Source organism: Euleptes europaea, chromosome 12, assembly GCF_029931775.1.
Source record: "Euleptes europaea isolate rEulEur1 chromosome 12, rEulEur1.hap1, whole genome shotgun sequence".
In the NCBI taxonomy this organism is placed as follows: Eukaryota; Metazoa; Chordata; class Lepidosauria; order Squamata; family Sphaerodactylidae; genus Euleptes; species Euleptes europaea.
The window spans coordinates 1,534,827-1,552,113 of record NC_079323.1 but is presented as its reverse complement, the minus strand read 5'-3'; the positions used below and the strand labels follow the sequence as shown (position 1 = coordinate 1,552,113).

General features: G+C 52.2%; 1 protein-coding gene across 1 annotated transcript in view; it reads right to left on the bottom strand.

Annotated features, from left to right (window-relative positions):
• The window catches only part of INPPL1 (inositol polyphosphate phosphatase like 1), a 74,111-nt gene extending 58,263 nt beyond the window's left edge, over positions 1–15,848 (bottom strand). The window contains exons 1-2 of the mRNA XM_056858809.1: positions 15,693–15,848; positions 14,557–15,068 (exon numbers count right to left, since the gene is read on the bottom strand). Coding sequence (XP_056714787.1) covers positions 14,557–15,068; positions 15,693–15,848 — 668 coding nt within the window. The remainder of the gene's footprint in view (positions 1–14,556; positions 15,069–15,692) is intronic.
• Positions 15,849–17,287: the final 1,439 nt, after the last annotated feature.

Sequence of the window (17,287 nt, the reverse complement as noted above, 5' to 3'; positions counted from 1 at the left end):
TATTATGAGAGAGGGAGAAAAGCTTCTCCCTGTCCACTCATAAGCCTCCTCCTCTTAATCAGACCCTCCAATTTTACCAGGAGCAAACAGGTAGAGGTTATAAGGTTCCATGAGTGTTTGGAGGTGGGAAGTGTTGTCAAGTTGCAGCTGACTTATGGCAACCCCTAATGGGTTTTCAAGACAAGAGATATTCAGAGGACGTTTGCCATGGTCTTCCTCTGCAGACTTCCTTGGTGGTCTCCCATCCAAGTACTATCCAGGGTCAACTCTGCTTAGCTTCTGAGATCTGGTTAGATCAGGCCAGTGTGAGCCATTCAGCTCAGGGCAGGAAACAAACAGAGGTGGTTGTGCCACTGCCTGACTCTGTGTGGCAACCCTGGACTTCCTTGGTGGTCTCCCATCCAAGTACTAACCAGGGCTGACCATGTTCAAGTACTTGAGGGGCTGTCATATAGAGGATGGCTCTGAGTTGTTTTCTGTTGCCCAAGAAGGTCAGACCAGAACCAACGGGTTGAAATTAAATCAAAAGAGTTTCCGTCTAGACATTAGGAAGAATTTTCTAACAGTTAGAGCGGTTCCTCAGTGGATCAGAGGCTTCCTCGGGAGGTGGTGGGCTCTCCTTCCCTGGAGGATTTTAAGCAGAGGCTAGATGGCCATCTGTCAGCAATGCTGATTCTGTGACCTTGGGCAGATGATGAGAGGGAGGGCACCTTGGCCATCTTCTGGGCACTGGGGATGTATGGGGGAGGTAGTTGTGAATTTCCTGCATTGTGCAGGGGGTTGGACTAGATGACCCTGGTGGTCCCTTCCAACTCTATGATTCTATACCTAGCTTCTGAGCTCTAAAGGGATTGGGCTATCCTAGGCCGTCTATGTTCAGGGTGTTTACATGTGAGAAGTCCTAGTTTGCCTGGCCCTGTCCAGAGAGCAGGTATATAATATGGCCAGTTTTGAATGGTTTTTTTAAAAGGCATACTGAAAAGGCATAAGACACAAAGCTATGTCTATGAATAAACTACTGCTAAAATAAAGCCATATTTATCAGCTACCACTAAATGGATGCCTTCAACAAAAACTGCCTTGGGCTGTTTTAAGGCTTGGACTTTGGCAAGAAATCCACAGCTGGCGCTGCTTAAAAACCTCACACACACACACACACACTGTTTTTAGGGAGAGGCACAGCAGACATTCTAGCCAAGCCCCCCACGCTAGTGCTGCCAACATCAAGCTGGGGGCTGGAGATTGCCTGGAATTACCACAGATCTCCAGACTTCATAAATGGCTTAATTGTTATTTTTTTATTTAAAATATTTTTTCTGCTCCTCCTAGAGCAAACGGCTGCTTTGGATGGTGGACTGGGTGGTGTTACACCCTACCTAGGTCCCTCTCCCCTGCCAAAGCCCCATTCTCCCAGGCTCCACCTGCAAATCTCCAGGAGTTGGCAACCCTACCCAGCTCCTGAACTTTGCAGGCGAGAAACATCCACTCTTCAACGAATGATGGGAGTTTTGCTCTAGATCAGTGGCTGGTTCCCAAACCTTTCAGGCCACTGCCCCCTTGGTTCCACAAACTCAACCCCAGCGCCCCCTACCCTATCCTATAAAAAGCATTATTAAAAATAGGGGTTTGCATGACACACTAAAGAAGATAGTAACAATAAAATTTCAAAACAGTAACGATTAATTGCACATCTATTCAAAATCAAATTAAAACTTTTTAGTTGAAATGTATTCAACAAAACTGATGAACTTGATCCAATGGTACCAAGCTCTTCAAAGTGTGGGGGGGAAATTCTGATAGTTTCCACCAAGTTTGCCAGCACGGTGCCATAGTTTGATCTATTGTAAATTAGTGAACAACATGGTTGAAGGGGCTCACCTCTAGCGCCCCTGCTGCCCCCTGCTGCCCTCTAGCGCCCCCCTGCTGCCCCCTTAGTGCCCCCCTAGGTAATCCCACCGCCTCCCCAGGGGATGATACTGCCCACTTTGGGAACCACTGCTCTAGATGCTTTTCTGTAAAATGTGCATCCCACAATGCTACCAAGAGAACACCAAATGGACTCTCATCAATGTGACCCTCCACTTTCTCTGCCAGGCCTGGCCCCAGAGACAGTTGGGGGGCTCACGTTGAGCTCCAGACAAGGCAACAAAAAGTCCCCACCCCACGAGATATTCTGCCAGGACAATTCCTTGAGTGCTCCAAAGAAGGCGGCAAGGAAGATGCTGGCTGCCTAAGAAAGCCCCAAATTACCAGCTTCTCTCCAACACAACTCCCGATCTGCCTCTTAAATCCTGGGAACTGAAACGTTTGCAGGGACGGTTTCCCTGGGCGCACACAAGAACACAGGGCGGGGTGGGGGAATCAAGTGACCCGCAGGGTTGGAACAGGGAGGTGTTCTTGCAGGATCGAGGTGACCTCACACCCTTTAAATCCAATTCAAAAGTATTTTCTTGCCAAAGGCCAGCCAAGGACGCAGAAGAGAGAGGGCAATGCATTCCCACAATAGCTGCTTGCAGCAAAACCAGGAATCTTGTGGCATCGTAAGGACTACAAACAGTTCTTTTTTAAAAATTCTACAAGAAGCATTTGTGGACTAGAGCCTGCTTTGCTGCATGTATTATTCATTTCAAAAAAGTATATGCTGCCTCTTTAGAGATCTGCTTGAGAGGTATAGGCATAAAGGAAGATAAATTGAGATGAAGAAAAGGGCTAAAAAACTAGCCAAAACCCCACAGCAAAGAACACTTATTAGCCTGAGTGACCCTCCTAACAGTCTTTGGTCTAGAACCACATTACAGTCAAAACCCCAGTTAAAAACCTGGATTAAAAAAAAATGGCCTAGTGACTAAATGAATAGAGCAGGTGTCAGGAGAACCTGGGGGGGGCACTGGGGGCCATTCTCACAGGACACATAAGCTTATGAAGAAAAAGGTTGCTAGCAGCAGAAGGCTGGCTAGCTATAAACATCTTTATTTTAAGGGGAACAAGAGCTCGTCTGAGAGTGTACAGAGTGCTTCCCTCACCACTGTGTGCGCCCACCACACGGTGTCAGAATTCCATTGCTGAGCCAGCGTAATGTAGTGGTTAAGAAAAGTGGCTTTGAGTGGCGGACTCTGATCTTCTTGTATGGAGTTCATGAGCTGGAACGCGCAACCCAGCATTCTCCTCCACCCCTGAACCCGGCTTTCCCTGAGTTTGGCTCAGAGATCTACAGTTGCCCCTGGGGGGGGGGTTTCCTACCATCCCCTGCCTTGAGGAATACCAAAGGCCCGGAAACCTCAGAAAAGGAGGCGAGCCCGGAAGTCTGGAGGTGTCTTGACCCAACTAACCTAATTATTGCAAGTGGAGTGATTAAGCGCCTTCTCCCCAGAAGCAACAGAGACGACATTCCAGATGCATGAAGAATCCTTCCGAAGAAAGCACAAGAGGGGAGGAAATGAACAGAAGCAGCAGCTCCCCACAGGAAAGCATGCTCACGGAGGCAGCCAGGAATCCAGTGGAACTCCCCTCCACTGTGTCTGAACGTCACTGCCATGAACAGATTAGACACTGCGACCGTCCAGTAAATGCGGACGAAACAGGGGGAAATACCTCTGCTCTTAAATCAGCATTCCATCAGTACGAAAGAGAGTTTACCAGATATTATGGGTCAGGTTGCTACTTGCCGTTAGCTACAAAGGAGGTGCTTGGAATCTTGTGAGTGTAAAGTGCTGGCAGGTCACAGCCAATTTACGCCAACCCCGTATAGTTTCCAAGGCAAGAGGTGATTTGCCATGGCCTGCCTCTGCGTAGACACCCTGGCCTTCTTTGGTGGTCCCCCTTCCAAGTATGAACCACGTCCCACCCTGCTTAGCTTCCAAGACCTGACGAGATCGGGCAACCTGGCCCATCCAATGTGGTTCAAATCTTACTTTTCCCTTAATCTCACAAGGTGGCCTTAAACAACCCTCTTTACCAGCTATTCTGTGTCCCTCCCACAAACACACACACACACTAAGGAGACAGCATTGGGTTCATTAGAAGGTGACTGCAGAGTCGCAGAAATTATACCCGTACTACCCACTTCCCCCGCAGAAGCAGAACTGTTGGGTGAGCCTTCCCCTACGAGCGCACAGTTAGAAAGTTTGTGACCATCCCATAATGTGACAGTTGCCCCAAATGGCTACAGGACAGGACCGCCAAATGGTGGAAAACATTAGGGGAGGGGCCGTGGCTCAGTGGTAGAGCATCTGCTTGGCATGCAGAAGGTCCCGGGTTCAGTCCCCCGCATCTCCAGTTAAAGGGACTAGGCAAGAAGGTGTTGTGAAAGACCTTCGCCTGAGACCTTGGAGAGCCGCTGCCAGTCTGAGTAGACAATACTGACCCTGATGGTCCAAGGGGCTGATTCAGTAGAAGGCAGCTTCATGTGTTCACAAACAGGGAGCGTTTGGGCTTTCAGGCCAACTGTGACATAGACAACTTGCAAGGTAGTTCTTTGTTTCTTGCTCATGCATTTGGGGCTTTTTAAAAAAAGAGGTATACACTTTAGGTGAAAATGCAGAGAGACCCTGCCCCTAGATCCCTACCTAGGCACCAGAATCTTTCTTCAGGAATTGTCACCTCTGGCCTATGGAAGCACACAGAAGACAGCTTTATCAGCCAAAGCCAAGCTGGGACCTATTTTATATTCAACTTGGACTTTGACCTCATTATGGTTCAAGCCAAACGATGAGCTGAGAAAACAGTCTTGCTTAAATAACCTGGGGTGTGCTGGGCATGGCATAGATCAGAAAAAGACTGGCTCATAAACCCTACAGAGACACCAAGAAGATTGAGAATCCCAGCAGGCACCCCCTGCAAGCACTGCCCAATCTAGCGATCAGTTGGCCAGCATTGCCATGGGGGCAGCCCCACATCAGAAGCCTGGCCTCGCCCCGCCAGCCTCAACAGCAGCAGCCGCTGGCATCAGCAGGCAACTGCTGAGGCATAAGGCCTGGCAGGGAGCCCATTACCACAGGGGTCCCACAGTGGTGCCAGTGGGCACCGTGGCACCTGCTGACATCTTTTCTGGCACCCACCAAGTGTTTTTAGGAAGTGGGCAGGGCTTTTGCCCAGCAAGGCTTTTGATTGACTATTGGAGATTTGATTGGCTGTGCAGATTTTGAAAAATGTTGCTTTGGCAGCAGCTGCCACCGCAGCACAAGGATCTGCACTGTATTACCACAGTTAAGGCGTGGCCATCATTTTGTGGCTGGCTCCGCCTCCTGCAGCAGCCATTTTGTCGCTGTTCCCGCCATGCCATGTCAGAATTCCAAATGTGCCCGCAGGCTCAAAAAGGTTGGGGACCCTGCACAACTGGGCTGGTCTCCCATTTCCCACTGAGAGTGGAGCCCTGTTAGCACGTTGGCCCAAGATCTGCAGGCTCTGTGTGGCTGGCCCAGGTTCCTCCTTGAAGGGGTTGGCAGCACACACACGAAGCTGCCTTATCCTGAATCAGTATTGCCTACTCAGACTGGCAGTGACTCTCCAGGGCCTCAAGCAGAGGTCTTTCACATCGCCTACTTGCCTGGTCCTTTTAACTGGAGATGCTGGGGATTGAACCTAAGACCTTCTACATGCCAAGCAGAGGCTTCGCCACTGTGCCACGGCCCCTCCATTGCTTCACATCCTGGAACTGGGCATGGAAGCCGTCCCACACATCGCCCTCCCACAGCCTCTCTACACCCTGCCTGGTTCTCTGCTGCTCTATGCAGCTTTCCAAACAGCCCACATTGCGCAACGCCCCTCGACCGCCCTTAACATTTTGCACACAAGCAATATGAGTCCTTTTGTTTAAATGTGAACCATCCATTTCAGTTGCATCCCCATAACAACACTGAGAAGTCGGCTAGGCTGCGTGGAACTTGCCCAAGGCCACAAGGAATGGGGGCGGCAGATGTTCCAATTTTGGGTCCTTCATCACCCAGGACAAACGCTTCTTCTAACCACCATGACCGGGATGGCCCAGAATAGCCCAATCTCTTCAGAACTCTGAAGCTAAGTAGGGTCAGCTCTGGTCAGTCCTTGGATGAGAGACCACCAAGGAAGCCCAGGGTTGCTAGGCAGAAACAGGCAATGACACACCACCTCTGTCTGTCTCTTGCCCTGACCTGCATGGCCTAAACCAGCCCAATCTCATCAGATCATGGAAGCCAAGCAGGGTTGACCCTGGTTAGTACTTGGATGGGAGATCCCCGAGGAAGTCCAGGGTCACTATGCATGGTCAGGCAATGGCAAACCCCCTCTGGAAACCTCTTGCCTTGAAAACCCTACGAGGTGGCCATAAGTCAGCTGTGACTTGACATGCAACAACAAAACAAAAATTTAAAAACCCATGAGCTCTTTCTTTACACTGCACCGAGTTCAAGGTGCAGCCTGCTCATGAATTTCATGCTGAAAGCACAACTATTAAACATCCTGTTAAAAATGAAACCATAAAACAAAGCAGTGCTGGAAATCCACACTCCTAAAGATTTTCCATGCACCACCAAAAGCTGCCCGGTTTCTGGTAGCGGGGAGTTACACGGGGGTGGGGGTTCCCAAAAGGAGTCTTAAAAATATATAGGCTGATTGATCTTGTTTAGCATCAATAGAAATTAATGTATTAAGTCCCATTTTGGGGGTATTATAGAATCACAGAGTTGGACCACCAAGGTCATCTAGTCCAACCCCCTGCAAAGGGTAGACGCTCCACTTACTTACTAATCCAAGATGGGGGTAGCTAGCATGTAGCTCCTCAACGGTGAGAGAAATACATTCTGCACGTGTTCACAGGATCTCTATGGACATATTTCAGACCTGCATTCTGATACTACAAATAGGCATTTGGGCTAAGCACAGACCCAAATTAAGCACTGGGCAGCAAACACACAAATTGTTCCTACCAACATTTGCTACACGAGGGTAACCTCCATTTTATCCTCACAACAACCCTGTGAGGTAGACTAGGCTGAAAGGGTGAGAGAGTTGCCAAAGGCCATTCTAGGAGTAGCCCAAGACATATTGAATGCTACAACTGAGAATCTAAATCATCATTTCTCCCCACCCCCAACATTCCCAAAGAAATTTAGTAATATGCTCCTTCCTTCCAAAGGCCACTCAAAGAGCCGAACAGCCTAGTAAGGATTCAAATACAGCCCCCCCCTTTCCAACCCACACTGAAGATCGAACCAGACGCTCGCAGGAGTGCCCCTGAGAATTAACTTTTTTAAAAAAATCACAGAGAGCCCTGAATGTGGAACACACCTGATTTGGCCCCGGCCTCTGTTTCACTTGGGTTACACTGTTCTGCTCTACGCACCTGCAATTTAGTGGAAATCAGGGCCAAGAAGTATTGATTAACTAGAGAGCTGCTCTTAGCTTAATGGGGCTTTAGCAAAGATTAGTGCAGAATAAAGATGTTGGCACAATGAGTGACACACACACACCCCGGCCAGACCTTCTACCCAGGATCCTTTTCAGTTGAAGATTCCAGGAACGGAACCCAGGACCATCTACTTGCAAAGCACCGGCTCCACCTTTGCTGCAATCCAAATATTCTTGTTGGCAAATGCTGCCATTTCCAGCCATGGTAGTTAGACTACTAAATGCTTACATAAGAACATAAGAAAAGCCCTGCTGGATCAGACCCAGGCCCATCAAGTCCAGCAGTCTGTTCACACACAGTGGCCAACCAGGTGCCTCTAGGAAGCCCACAAGCAAGACGACTGCAGCAGCACCATCCTGCCTGTGTTCCACAGCACCTCATATAGTAGGCCTGCTCCTCTGATACTAGAGAGAATAGGTATGCAGAATGACTAGTATCCATTTTGACTAGTAGCCATGAACATGTCCACTCCCCTCTTAAAGCCTTCCTAGTTGGCAGCCATCACCACATAAGAACGTAAGAAAAGCCCTGCTGGATCAGGCCAAGGCTCATCGAGTCCAGCAGCCTGTTCACACAGTGGCCAGCCAGGTGCCCACCTGGTTCTTTGACTATGGAGACCCCCTCCCCACCAGGAACATTTGGGAAAGTGGCAGCCCCTTGACCTGCTTGGTACAGGCTCAGAAGATGCGGCTGGCGGCCGGTTGACTCTGCCTGTGGGTGAGCAGAGGGACCAGCAGAGCTCCCATACCTCCGACAGGGACTTCTGCTGCCTTTTTAACTTAGAGTTCCTGGGACTGAAAATCACAGCGAAACTCGGCAATGCAATGAACACACAGGAAACTGCCTGACATTGCATCGGACCATCGGTCCATCGAGGTCAATATTGCCTACTCAGACTGGCAGCCACTTTTCAGGGTCTCAGGCCAAGGAAGATCTTTCACATCACCTGCTACCTGGTCATTTTAACTAAAGATGCTGAGGATTGAACCCAGGACCTTCTGCATGCAAAGCAGAGACTCTTCCACTAAGTCACAATCCCTCTCCTAAAATGTTTTGAACACATGAAGCTGCCTTATATTGAATCGGACCATCAGTACGTCAAGGTCAGTATTGCCTATTCTGACTGGCAGCAGCTCCAAGGTCTCAGGCAAAGGTCTCTCACATCAGCTGCTGTCTGGTCCTTCCAACTAGACACACCAGGGACTGAACCTAGAACCTTCTGCCTGCCAAGCAGATACTCTACCACTGAGCCCCTCCTCAAACACACAGGAAGCTGCCTTCTACTGAATCAGACCATCAGTTCATCAAGGTCAGTATTGTCTGCTCACTGGCAGCAGCTCTCCAGGGTCTCAGACAAATTACCGGTTACCTGATCCTTTTAGCCTGAGATGCCCAGGGTTGAACCTGGGACTTTCTGCATGCCATACACAGGCTCTTCCACTGAACTAGAGAGGCCTTTCAAACTATCTGCTGCCTGGTCCTTTAACTGGAGATGCTGGGGATTGAACCTGGGACCTTCTGCATGCCAAGCTGATGCTCCACCACTTAGCCACGGCTGTACCATGGCTGAGCCTAGAAGTGGGCAGGGGCATCAATGTGGGAATGAAAAGGGGAGGACAGGGGCAGGTGGGAGGAAAGCAGCGGCTTGCTGACCTTTGTTACCATACTTGCGCATTTAAGCATGGCCAACATACATTCCTTTATGCAAATCCACTGCAGCCTCCCTGTTCTGAATGTCTCCTTTGCATAGCCCACAGCGGGCTGGGCCCGCAGACACATTTCCTGTATGGAGGACGAGGCCCTCCACACACCAGACATCTTATTTCTTTAATAAAATGTTTGTAACCCACCTTCCTTGTGCCTCACAGCAGCTTACAAGTCACAGTCCAAAAACAAAACCCCAAATAACCTCACTCCACCTAAAAGGGGCTGCAGAGTCTACATCCCATTAAAAGCCCTTGCAATAAGACAGTGTTGCAGAACACCCCCCCAAAAAGGATTCCAGAGATGGTGCCCCCCACCCATCACTGAACAGGGAGCCCGTTCAGACAACAAGTATCTATCTGCTTGGTGTGCAGAAGGTCCCAGGTTCAATCCCCAGCATCTCCAGTTAAAAGGTCCAGGCAGTAGGTGATGTGAAAGACCCCTGCCTGAGACCCTGGAGAGCCGCTGCCAGTCTGAGTAGACAATACAGACTTTGATGGACCAAGGGGGTCTGGTTCAGTACAAGGCAGCTTCATTTGGAGAGCCAGAGTGGTGTAGTGGTTAAGAGCGGTGGTTTGGAGCTGTCTACTCTAATCTGGAGAACTGGGTTTGGGGAGGGGCCCTGGCTCAGTGGCAGAGCATCTGCTTGGCATGCAGAAGGTCCCAGGTTCAATCCTCAGCATCTCCAGTTAAAGGAACCAGGCAAGCAGGTGATGTGAAAGACCCCTGCCTGAGACCCTGGAGAGCTGCTGCCGGCCTGAGTAGACAATACAGGCTTTGGTGGACCAAGGGTCTGATTCAGCATAGAAGGCAGCTTCGTGTGTCCATTACAGCCCCCCTGGTTGACTCTCTCAGACCCTCTGTGTTGCTTTAGGGGCCGGGCGCCTCCCACACAAGCCAGCCTGCCGAGTCACAAGGAAAGAAAGGCCACCCCCTCCCATCTACCAGCTGTTACTGGCACTGCCGGGCAACAGGTGAGAACCACAGAGCTGTGAAGCAGCCACATGAAGCACCCGGAGCCAGAACAATGGGGAAATCAGGGGAGGGGAGATCAGCACAGTAAATGCCGCTCAAGAGAGAAGGAGCTCCCAGGATGCCCCGCTCCTTCAAACACTGTGTTTAGGCGTGCGTGTGTGTGTGTCGCTTCCGGCTTATGGCAACCCTATGAATTAATGTCCTCCGAAACGTCCTATCATTTTACAGCCCTGCCTGGGTTTTGCAAACTGAGGTCTGTGGTTTCCTTGACGGAGTCCATCCGTCTCATGTTGGGTCTCCCTCTTTTCCTGCTGCCTTCAACTTTTCCTAGCATGACGGTCTTTTCTAGTGACTCTTGTCTTCTCTTAATGTGACCAAAGCCCAGGTCTACCCGCTCCCCAATTCTCCGGCGCTTCTCTCTGACCAGCCAATCCCATCCCACTCCCAACTATTACAATTCCTTAGCAATTTTACATACCGTGGGCATTAGCAGCTGGGACGGGGACACCCACAGCCCTCTGGAAGAGGACAGCTGTGGGAGACTCAGTGGGGGCCTCCGAGCACGCTTTCCATTCAGAATGGTTGGGGGGGGGGGAAGGCACACATGAAGCTGACTTATATTGGACCAGGCCCCTTTTCAGTGGTTCTCTGGAGTCGCAGGCAGAGGAAGGTTTTTCCTTGGCCTGCTTAAGCTGAGACCTGTTTTGTAACTGAAGATGCCCAGGACAGGATCTGAGGGGCGGGGGGGGAAGACCCTTCCCCAAGTACACAGAGCACGAGCTCTGGGCCTTTCTCAAAGTGCCTCCCCCCCTTCCCAATCTCCCCAGGGCCATTCTGTGAAGCAAACTTAACACAGGGCTTTTCATGCTTTTCTGGAACCTCCACAGGCCAAGATGCCCGGCCTTCAAAAAATCAGAAATCACCACCCAATGGCCTTCCGCAAGTCTTCGCCAAGATGTAAACCTGGCACGCCACGCATCCTGAACAAGGCTAATATCTCTAGGCCAAGGAGCCCTGGCACAGGAAACATCTGAAAGTCTGCTAAGGAGTTTTGCTCTTCTGAAGGTCTGCCGTTTAAGGTGGCTGTTAAAAAAAAACTCTCATCAAAAATGGGCACTGAGAAGATGCCCCCCCCACACACACACAAAACATGCCACACCTGGAGTACTTTATCACCCATGCCAATTTTTTGTTGCCACAAGATCTGAGGGGGCAAGAAAGCGGACTTGCCCAAGGGCAGGCCAGCAAACTCCACTCCAGCGTCCCTGCACCATCCCCAGACCTCCCCCCCCAACACCTCCACCCCCCCCCCAACAAGGTGACCATCATGGCCGCCCTCAAAAGACTCCTGGGAATTCCGTCAGGGAGCACAAGCAACCTCTGCTCAAGAACTCTTGGCACTTCCCCTTTCCCCGTTCTCTTGGGGAAAGCTGCGACAGCGGAGCTGATCTGAACCCAGCGTCTCAGGATGCTGTAAAATAGGAGACGGCCCTTGGCCACTATGCTCCAGCCCCGCCAGAAAAGCCAACAATCCCCAAGCGAATGAAGGTCTGGCTCGGCTTCCTCGCTGGGCCATTTCAAGATCACGCAAAATACCTGCAATTAATATGTTCAAGTCACCTGCCCACAACTTTTTGGGGGGCGTGTTTGCTCCCACTCCCTTCATTCTTGGACTCTTTACAGCGGAAAAATGAGCTGCAGAGCCAGCAGCGGCCTGGACCCCTGCCTCCCCTTTGCAACTTATTTATTTTGTTTTTTATTTATTTAAAACATTTATTAGCTGTCTTTCTAACTTATGGGGCTCAAGGGGGCTGACAATATAAGCAAAATATATACAACAGACTATCATAGAATCATAGAGTTGGAAGGGACCACCAGGGACATCTAGTCCAACCCCCTGCACAATGCAGGAAATTCACAACTACCTCCCCCCCACACCCCCTACTCCATGCCCAGAAGATGGCCAAGATGCCCCCCCTCTAATGAAATACATCGAAATATATAAACCAAAAATTTAAAATTACAATTTACGATTGCTTTAATCAAATGCAGTCCTTAATAAAGCCATCTTTGGCTGCCTCCTAAAAATCAGAAGTGAGGGGACCAGGCACACCTCCCTGGGGAGGCTGTTCCATAAGAATGGGGCTGCCCCCAAAAAGGCCCTCTCTGCTGTGCTCACCGAACGGAGCTTCTTTGATTGATAGGGCAGTCAAAGGGGCCTGTCCCTGTTTTCTTAACTCCCCGGCAGGAACATATGTCACACCTTCTGCCTACCGCACTGCCAGCACCAAAGTTAGCAGGAACCCAGCCTTCCAAGGGAACAGCTGAGCTTCACGCAGGGGGGAAGGCACTTTCATGATTAAAATACTTCAGCCCACGCTGACCATCCTCCTGTGCTTTTCCCTGAACCCTGAGTTTTTATTCACTTTCCTGATGACAACTGCCCTATGAGGAACGGTTAAAACACTTATGGCTATTTAGCTTGGAAAGAAGGCGGTTAAGGGGAGACATGATAGAGGTCTATAAAATCATGCATGGTAAGGAGAGAGTGGGCAGGGAGAAGCTTTGCTCCCTCTCTCATAATGCCAGAACGCGGGGTCATCTGCTGAAGCTGGAGGGTGAGAGATTCAAAACAGATGAAAGGAAGTATTTCTTCACACAACGCATAGTTAAATTGTGGAACTCCCTGCCCCAGGATATGGGGATGGCTGCCAACTTGGAAGGCTTTAAGAGGGCATGTACATGGAGGAGAGGGCTAGCCATGGCTACTATTCAACATGGATACTAGTCATGATGCATACCTATTCTCTCCAGGATCAGAGGAGCAGGCCTATTATATTCGGTGCTGTAAAGGAACACAGGCAGGATGGTGCTGCTGCAGTCGTCTTGTTTGGGGGCTTCCCAGAGGCACCTGGTTGGCCCCTGTGTGAACAGACTGCTGGACTTGATGGACCTGGGTCTGATCCAGCATGGTCTTTCTTATGTTCTATGACAATACAGATGCTCTCGGACATTACTCTCCAAGTTATCCCTGATGTAACCTTAAGGTCAAATTATTTCCAAGGGAGACTTCACTATATACCCATTCATCAGATTAAAAGGGCTGAGGCAGTGAGTGGTTGTGGGGGGGGGGGGGCACCCGCTTGTATCACTGGGCGCATGAGTGCCACAGGGAAGCTAATGTTATTGAGTCTTTCACTTGTCTCCTTCGTACAAGAGGTTGGCAGCTACCGGAAGATCCCCCTTTCTCCTCTCTAGCAGAGAAAGCTGGTGAGCTTCTGGGCAGGATAGAGATTCCCACCCAGTTTGTCCAAATCCGCACCCAGGACTCCATCACACGGCCTCAAATCAATCTAGCAGCCGCCTTCTGTTTATCCTGCTTTTGCCCAACAGCTTCTATTTTAACGTTGTGACGTCCAGCGTGTTGTAGTGGTCAAAGTGCCAGACAAGGATCTGGGAGGCTTGGATTCAGATCCGCCCTCTGCCACTGGGTGACCGTGGGCCAGTTGCACACTCTCAGCCTAACCCGCCTCACAGGGGTGTTGCAAGGATAAAATGGAACCGAAGAGAACAAGGCAAGCCGTTTTGGTGTCCCCGTTGGGGAGAAAGGTGGGGTCGAAATAAAGTAAAGAAATTGAAAAATAATAATAATGGTAAGCTGCCCGGAGCAGAACTCTGAAGAGGCGGCACAGAAACATCCAAAATAAAAGAAATCAATGTTCCCTTTCAACGTTTGGTATTTGGCTGCCGCTGGACCGGTCCCCTTGGGGGGCACCCGGCGGGCCCTTCTGTTCAGCGGGGAGAGGCCAGAACACATGGAGCTGCCTGATACTGAATCAGACCCTTGGTCCATCCAAGTCAGCATTGTCGACTCAGACTGGCAGCGGCTCTCCAGGGTCCCAGGCAGGGGTCTTTCCCATCCCCTCTTACCTGGTCCCTTTAACTGGGGACGCCCCTGGGGATCGAACCGGGGACCTTCTGCAGGCCAAGCAGACGCCCGGCCCCTTCTCCTTGCCTTCCACTGAATCTGACCCCGGGTCCATGGGGGCCAGGGGGGTCTCCTAGGACCAGCAGCGGCTCCGCAGGGTCTCCGGCGGAGGTGTGTTCCCGCCCCCCGCTCGCCCTGGAGACGCCGCGGGGGATGGAACGCGGCCCCTTCCGCCTGCCCAGCCCAGGCTCGCCCACCCAGCCCCGGCCCCTCGGGGGGGGGCGTTGGACCCCTGCCCGGAGCCGCGCGGGGCCACCGCCGAGGCGCGGGGCTGGAGCCTCCCCCCTCCTGCGGCTCGAGGGGCGCCCGGAGCGCTCCGGAAAACGATGGAGCCCTTTTTTTTTATTGGGGGGGGGGATGCCGGACCCTTGTGCCCCGCCTCGGCCAAGCGGAGGCTTTCCGGCCGCGCCGCGCCCCGGGAAGGGGGAGCGCGGACCGCCCGCCCGCCCGCCCCGTCGCGCCGCGCCCCCGGTGGGTCGGTGGGTGGGTGGGCGAGTGGACTCACAGGAGGCAGAGGGCGAAGGCTCCGGCCACGCTCTCGCTGTCGCGCACCAGGAAGCTGCCGTCGCGTCCGGCCCGGGCCAGCAGCTCCTCGGCCGCCGCCCGGCTCAGGTCCTTGTGGTACCACGGCGGCGGCGCCGGGACGGCCGCAGCAAGAGCCGCCCCGCCGCAAGCCATCGCCCGCCGCCCCTGCCGCTCAGCAGCGCCGCCGCCCCAGCCGGGCGCCGCTCCTGCCCGGCCCCGAGGGCTGCCCGTGCCCGTGCCCGGCCGCCCGGCCCCCGCCGCGCGACCCAGCGGGCTGCGGCGCGCCGGACAGGGGCGGCCAGCGGCGAGGAGGGGCCGGAGCGCCTCTGCGGCCGCCGCGCCAGGCCCGGGAAGAGGGGCGGGGGCCGGAGGAGGGGCCGCCGCGACGCCCCGGGGGCGGGAGACCGCCCAGCCCCGGCCCCCGCCCCCGGGACCCGGCCGCCCTCCCTCCGTCCCTCCTCCTCCGCCGTTTGGCCGAGGCGGAGCGGGGGTCTTCGAGGACCCCAAGAGACAAGGGCGCCAGCGGGGCCCCGAAGGCCAGCGGGCTCCTTTGGTGAGCGGGAGGCCCAGGAGGCAGGGCTCTGCCCCGCGGCGCCGGCGCTTTCCATCCCCACACCAGACCGGGAGGAAGAGTATGGAGGGGTCACTGGGTGGATGTGCGTGGGTGTGTGTGTGGGGGGGGGGAAGCAGTCTGGCATGTCCTGCATTGCGCAGGGGGTTGGACGAGAGGGCCCTGGTGGTCCAGTTCTGATGATTCTGTGGCTCTAAGCCCTAGAAGCTGACCCTAGAAGCTAAAATGACTAAACTGAGGCTGTCGTATTTTGGTCACGTCATGAGACGACAACAGTCACTGGAAAAGACAGTCATGCTAGGAAAAGCTGAGGGCAGCAGGAAAAGAGGAAGACCCAACAAGAGATGGATTGACTCAATAAAGGAAGCCACAGCCTTCAATTTGCAAGATCTGAGCAAGGCTGTCAAAGATAGGACATTTTGGAGGACTTTCATTCATAGGGTCGCCATGAGTCGGAAGCAACTTGACGACTTGACGGCACTTAACACACACACACAAGCCCCGCTAAGCAAAGGGGAGAAGAGACCTGCGATCTGGCGACTCACAGATGAGATGGTTGGCTTGACGGAAAGGGAAAGCAAGCCAAGAGGCACCCCGTTGCTCGGGTGTGTGGTTTTAGGAATAGGCCTGATTTCCATTTGTAGGACGTTAGCATCAGAACCTGCTGGATCAGACCAGGGAGGCTCCATCCAGCCCAGCATCCCGTCTCTCACAGTGCCCGGCCGGTTCCTCTGGAGGTCCAGCAACAGGGCAGATTGGCCGAGGCTTCATCAGAACCCAAGAAGAGCCCTGCTGGATCAGACCAGGGAGGCTCCATCCAGCCCAGCGTCCTGTCCCACGCAGCAGCCAACCAGTTTCCCTGGCCAACAGCAGGGCAGAGAGGCCGAGGCCTTCACCTGATGCTGCCTCCTGGCATTGGTGTACAGAGGTTGACTGCCTCTGAACGTGGAAGTTCCCTTTCCTCACTGTGGCTAGTTCTAGCTCATCTGAAGACCCAAGCTCACTGTGTTTAGCGGTAGGATTGAGAAGAGCAGGAGCCCAAGGTGGGTGACTGCCTCTGAATGTGGAGGTTCTGTTGGGTCCCCATGGCTAATAGCCACTGATGGACCTATTCTCCATGAAACTATCTAATCCCCTTTTAGAGTTCTCTGTGTTCATGGCCATCACTACATCTGCTGGCAACAAGTTCCACTATTTAATTACCTAGAAAAGAGCAAGAGTCCAGTAGCACCTTAAAAGACTAACAAAAATATTTTCGGGCAGGGTATGAGCTTAGAAAATATTTTTGTTAGTCTTTAAGGTGCTACTGGACTCTTGCTCTTTTCTACTACTGCAGACAGACTAACACGGCTACCCACTGTGAATTATTTAATTACCTGTTGTGTTTCCTGAGTGCTGTCCTCACAACAACCCTACGAGGTGGGTGAGGCTGAGAAGGGTTGTGCCTGGTGCCTCAGAGGTAGAGACATATATGGGGGTTGAGCTTTAAGGAGTTCAGGGCGGTCTACAAGGGTCTTCTCTCCTCTATCCTCACAATAACCTTGTTCTCCTTGGAATTAAGGCCTTGGGCTGTTAGGGAGTTTAAATCTACATACCAGGAATGCTGCAACCAATACTAATAGTCTTCAGCAGCCTGTTCAAAATGTTTTGATTGAAATCTTTTAGGCTTGGAAATGCCCACAACAGAAACACTGCCCAGTCCGAAGACCCTAGAAGCAAGAGAGCTTCCGGATTTGCATTTAGCAAGATTTCCCTTCTCTGGCTTTTGTGGCCAGCTGGAACACACCTTGGGCTGCGTTTGCTGGAAAGACCTGCAGCCCTCAAAATCGAATGCCGTGGGAGTTGGCATGACTTTGGCGGCTTCCAGAATTTGCCACTAGAACGACAGGAACCGCCAATCTATTTTCCATCGTTCAAATTAAAACGATGCGTAGATACTGCTGATAGCACAGTGGACTCAACTAAACCATTTGCTCTTCCCCTCTGTCTGGATTGCCCACCATGTGCTGGGTTAACAAATGGTAACTTAACTTTAACTGGTTAGCACGTTCCTAACACCAGCTCTTTCGCCTCACCTTTGCAGCCTGCAAAGGGTGTTTTTCCTTAATGAGGTGAGCCAGTTGGGTATTTATTTACTTCA